At 36.7% G+C, this 4856-nt stretch overlaps 2 protein-coding genes across 3 annotated transcripts; one reads left to right on the forward strand and one right to left on the reverse strand.

The window, feature by feature from the left end:
- Positions 1–418: 418 nt before the first annotated feature.
- On the reverse strand, positions 419–1443 carry LOC147480226 (stress-induced protein KIN2-like). 2 transcript variants are annotated; one of them, XM_086577600.1, is made up of 4 exons: positions 1086–1443; positions 907–975; positions 616–695; positions 419–545 (listed from the first exon to the last, which is right to left on the reverse strand). In XM_086577600.1, exons 1-3 carry the CDS (start codon positions 1140–1142, stop codon positions 621–623), a joined length of 201 nt encoding a protein of 66 aa, XP_086433726.1. In that variant the 5' UTR covers positions 1143–1443; the 3' UTR covers positions 419–545; positions 616–620. The 2 variants fall into 2 exon arrangements, with proteins under 2 accessions (XP_086433726.1, XP_086433725.1); XM_086577599.1 differs by having other exon boundaries at positions 419–695; positions 1086–1407.
- A 1089-nt stretch (positions 1444–2532) lies between these two features.
- On the forward strand, positions 2533–2877 carry LOC147480227 (uncharacterized). The gene has a single exon (XM_086578590.1). It carries the CDS (start codon positions 2533–2535, stop codon positions 2875–2877), a length of 345 nt encoding a protein of 114 aa, XP_086434716.1.
- The last annotated feature ends 1979 nt before the right edge of the window (positions 2878–4856 follow it).

Raw genomic sequence — 4856 nt, forward strand, 5'->3', positions numbered from 1 at the left:
GCTGACAAAAAATAACTTAACTACTCTAGTAGTTATAGAGGGATGCTATTGAACAGGATGAACTGATGAAGACAGGATTAGTCCTCCCCCTGGAGGATTAAACTTAACTATGGTCTTTGAATTAACAAAATAAAGAAATATATATGCTGTGATTGCGTAGAAATCGTACAGAATATGATGTCCAAGTTTCTGTTAGCCATTTCTAATTTCATTTTATTGTTTAAGATGATCTTGATATGATGTATGTCACATTTATTCAGTTACATTTGAAAATTTTAGTCTGGCTGAGTCTTATTTTGCACTAAATTGTTGATAGATATCTAAATGCAGTTCGGCTGTTCGGATATGATCTTTGTTATCTAAATGCAGGTACGTAATAATAATATATAAGAAGGCCATGCATAAAGACGCGCGTACAAAACAAAATCAATGGTGTTTGAACAATTGAATTCATCAAAATGTGCAGAGAGTTCAACAAGAGAGAACTCTTCTTTGCTGGAAAAAATACAAAATCATACCCAGCTCTTCAAGAACACCTAAACAGACTGGAAACCAAAACTAACATCAGAATTGAAACACCATAAAGACCTAGTCAAAACTGAATCATTGATTTACGTCTTTCATTTCTTTATTCCAGTTGCATCCTTCACAGCATCAGCAGCGCCGTGGGCCTTGTCCATCATTGTCTGACCAGCCTGTACAGTTAAGAAACAAAACTCTATCACCAACAAATCTAGATAAGCAGTAGCATGTTGTGCCATGTTGATCAAGAAATGATGATGTGCAAAAACATGCCATTGTGTATATTTTAAGAATTTTATACAATCGACTATCAGACTATGTAGTAAGTTCAACTTAAGTAACACGTAAGTACGTAACACGCACTTGCTCAGCTATATTTCTAACCTCGTTCACTGAGTCCTTCGCTGACTGGGCGGTGTTGGATGCCTTATCCATAAATTGGTCCTTCTTTGCCTGCAAAAGAGAAGTCCATCAGCATCATCACTAATTTGCCACCATCACGTTATACAATGTGACAATGTCATATAAATGAAAAAAAATAGAAGCATTATTACTAGGCTCACCTCAGCTTGGCCTTGGGCTTGACCAACATTGTAGCTAGCGTTTTGAGACTTGTCCATGCTTCTAGCTTGTTTTTGTTTCTTTTCTTTTTAACTTACAATTACACACAAAACAGTTTGAGATGCTAAGCTAATCACTTGCAGTGGGGCTTTTATACTTGTTTGTGTTAAGTCTTCGATTAACACGCGTTATGCTGATTGTACCACAAAATGCTGACACGTGTTCTGATGTTCTGATATAAAACTGTCCTAATTTAGGGGATCTTGATTTTTTGACTGGGGTATTAATTCACAGACAAGAAAGTAGGATCTATCTGATCAGGTCTGAAATCCAATATGAAAATTTCTCCTGCGGTATCCCGTGGCCATTTGTTCGGTCGGATCTAAACCTACCCCGTGGGAATATTTGTTTCACGAAATTTTGCGGAGGTTATGTGGCGTCATGGAAGTAATTCTCACTCAAATAAATGGGTACACTATAATACTTTCAGTGTTATGAAATCCGTGGGCCTATATGGATGCCCATCATTGAGCTCATATGGGACACCTCGTCATATGTGTTTATCCGGATAATCTTTTATCTTGGTGTTTATCCTAGTAATCCTTGTATCTTGGAAAGGAGGTTACCTAGTTATATATAAAAGTAACCTCTTACCATTCAGACTTACTTCAATCAATAAGATTTCTCTCTCTCTCATTCTCTCCATGATTCAATCTACTTAAGTTAGTGTGGTGTTCTCTCTGTCTATTTAATTATAATACGTTATCAACACGAAGACTCTATGAGCTATCAACTTTTAAGTACCATATTCTTCTACTCATCATCTACTACACAAAAGCAAAGACCCTAAAGTTCTACGATATATTTGGAACCCGAAGTTCCAAGATCTTTTTTTTTAGGAACCTGAAGTTCCAAGATTCAATTTTTAGGAACCCGAAGTTCCAAAATCTATTTTTTTTTTTAGGAACTTGAAGTTCTAAGATCTATTATTTTTAGGAACCTGAAGTTCCAAGATTCAATTCTTAGGAACCTGAAGTTCTTTATTTTACATTAGGACTTGAAGTTCCAAAATCATGATCGTGGTTTTTAAATAGAACCAGAAGTTCTTGTATTGAATGTGAAAGTTTTGATATTGTCGAGACCCGAATTTCCATTCACTAGTTTATTTTCATTTAAAGAACCAGAAGTTCATTAAGTTTTATATGAAGAACTAGAAGTTCTCATATACTTAGAACCAGAAATTCTAACCTTATAATCAACGTTTAATTCTTTTACTCAAATATTTAATCTTATATACATGGCTAGATTAGAACCTAGCATATAATAGTTGTTTTGAAGTATTTTCTGAGCTAAACGCTACGTACATTCTTAATAGTTATCTAAAATAAGGTTGAGTGTCTACATGATTTTATTATTATATATGATTAATTAACTAGTTGTGTTAATTAGATGTCGAGCATTGCTAAACTTAAATTCAAAGCTCTTGATGTGAGTGGCGATAACTACCTGTCATGGCACTTGGATGCGAAGTTACACTTGCAGTCCAATGTCCTAGGCGATGCTATCAAGGAAGATAACACTGCAAACCCTGAAAAGAAGGCTAAGGCTTTGATATTTCGGTGTCATCATATTCATGATGATCTTAAGGCAGAGTATCTATGTGAGGATGATCCTTTGAGCTTGTGGACATCCTTAACGGATAGATTTGACCACCAAAGGATGGTTATCCTCCCAACTGCCCAAAGTGAATGGTTGAGGTTGAGATATCAAGACTACAAAAGTGTGAAAGAATAAAATTCTGCTTTGTTCAATATTGTTTCTCGCCTTAGACTGTGTGGTGAAACAATAACAGAGTCACAAATGATTGAGAAAACTCTCTCCACCTTTCACGCAAATAATGTACTTTTGCAACAACAATACCGAGAAAGAAAATTTGAGAAATATTCTCAACTTGTGACTTGCCTTCTTGTATCAGAGGCAAACTGTAATGTTCTCATGAAAAATCACAACTCCAGACCAACTGGGTCAATGGCAATTCCAGAAGAAAATGCCAGCTTTCGAGCTAGTGGTAGTCATGGTAGAGGACATGGGAGAGGGCGTGGAAGAGGCTGAAATACTGGGAGAGGTGGTCGAGGTTATCATCCTTATGGAAATGGCAATGATAATAGAAAAAAGGATCATTGGAATACTAATGACCAACAAAAGGGTAATTGGAACAAGTGGACAGCTCCACCGCATAAAAGGGACTCAAATCCTCATAACACACAAAAGGAGAGCAGTGATATTTGCTACAGATGTGGTGGTAATGATGGACATTGGGTAAAATACTGCCGAGCTCCTATAGAAGAGGTTGAAAAGTATAAAGCTTCTAGGAAAATGGAAACAAAGGTGATAGAGAATTGGAAGAGTGACCACTTTAATGATGGTACTCATTTGGATTGTTCCGATTTCCTTAAGGTTCAGTATGAGGATCCAAATAACATTGGGAAAGTTTGATGAGCAAGCTTTCATCCTTGGAATGATTTATTTAGTTAATTATATTTTTATTACCAGTTCATAGAACGTTTACCGTTAATATTGTGTTCTCTTCATCATGGAAAGTCTAGGCCATGATTGTCGTTAATATTTTGAATTTCCTTATTATGAATCTCAAGTTTTATTTTTCTTAATATACTTATGTAGGAACCGTTATTTCAGAATGCAAATTTCTACAAACCGTGAAAACCATTCGCAGTGGAATTAATGGTTCCCACGATTTTGGATTGGAAAACATACTTTGAGATCGGCTAAGATAACTCTCAGAATCCGAATCAGCAACGAATCCGAATCAACAATCAACCCCTTGATCTTCTGTTGTATTCCTTTCAATAGATTGGACGTTGTGTGGGCAACGATCTACCAACCCTCTTCTCTCTCTCAAGATCATAAACGAATTCAGATCTACTTTTCTTGCCTCTCTTTCTAATCCATATGAATAGTGAAAATAAGCCATGAGAGAAGAGATTCTATTTATAGGCTACAACAGGGACCATGAGGAGAAATTAGGGTTGGGCCTCCTGACGGGCTTGGGCTTCCCATGTTCGCCCAGAACACACGGCCCAAGTCCGTCAACAAATGGCTTATTCCACTAAAGGCCATTGTTGCACTACCGCCCTAATCCCAAATTACGTGTCAGCGTTTATGGGCTCCATATTATATGCTCGTTGATCTCCCCGTGTTTAAGATATCGAATGTCCGTTGATTAAGTCAAGTTACTGACAACTACATTAATCAACTTCTTATCTCCTTGAGTAGTACCACTCAACCTCATTGTCATGTCGAAATAAATCCACCTGTAGGGTTAACATGACAATCCTTTTGAGCTCCTCAAGGGGACATCATCAACCCGACTTCCTACGGGTCACGGATTCCTTCTATAATCAACAGCACACCTTACATACAATGTCATTACCTAATCCATCGAGTTTGTTGATTCACAAATAAATCTCACTCATTGATGATTTAAAGCAATGTATAATGCACATAAGTGCCCGCTATTATATCCGGATTAAGAGGACAAGCATCCATAATAACAGAGGTGTTTGTTCTCTTATATAGTCAGTATAAAGAGAAACAACCTGACTTGGTCCTGTTCAATACACACAAAGTGTACTAGTGTAATCCTATAGTCAAGATAGACTAATACCAGATTATACTACAACCGTACCAATGGTTTGTCCAAATCCATCTAGGTTGTGAACGATTACTTATACTTTATAAGGTACTGATGATAT

The sequence above is a fragment of the Coptis chinensis genome, chromosome 8 (genome assembly GCF_015680905.1).
Source record: "Coptis chinensis isolate HL-2020 chromosome 8, ASM1568090v1, whole genome shotgun sequence".
NCBI lineage: Eukaryota > Viridiplantae > Streptophyta > Magnoliopsida > Ranunculales > Ranunculaceae > Coptis > Coptis chinensis.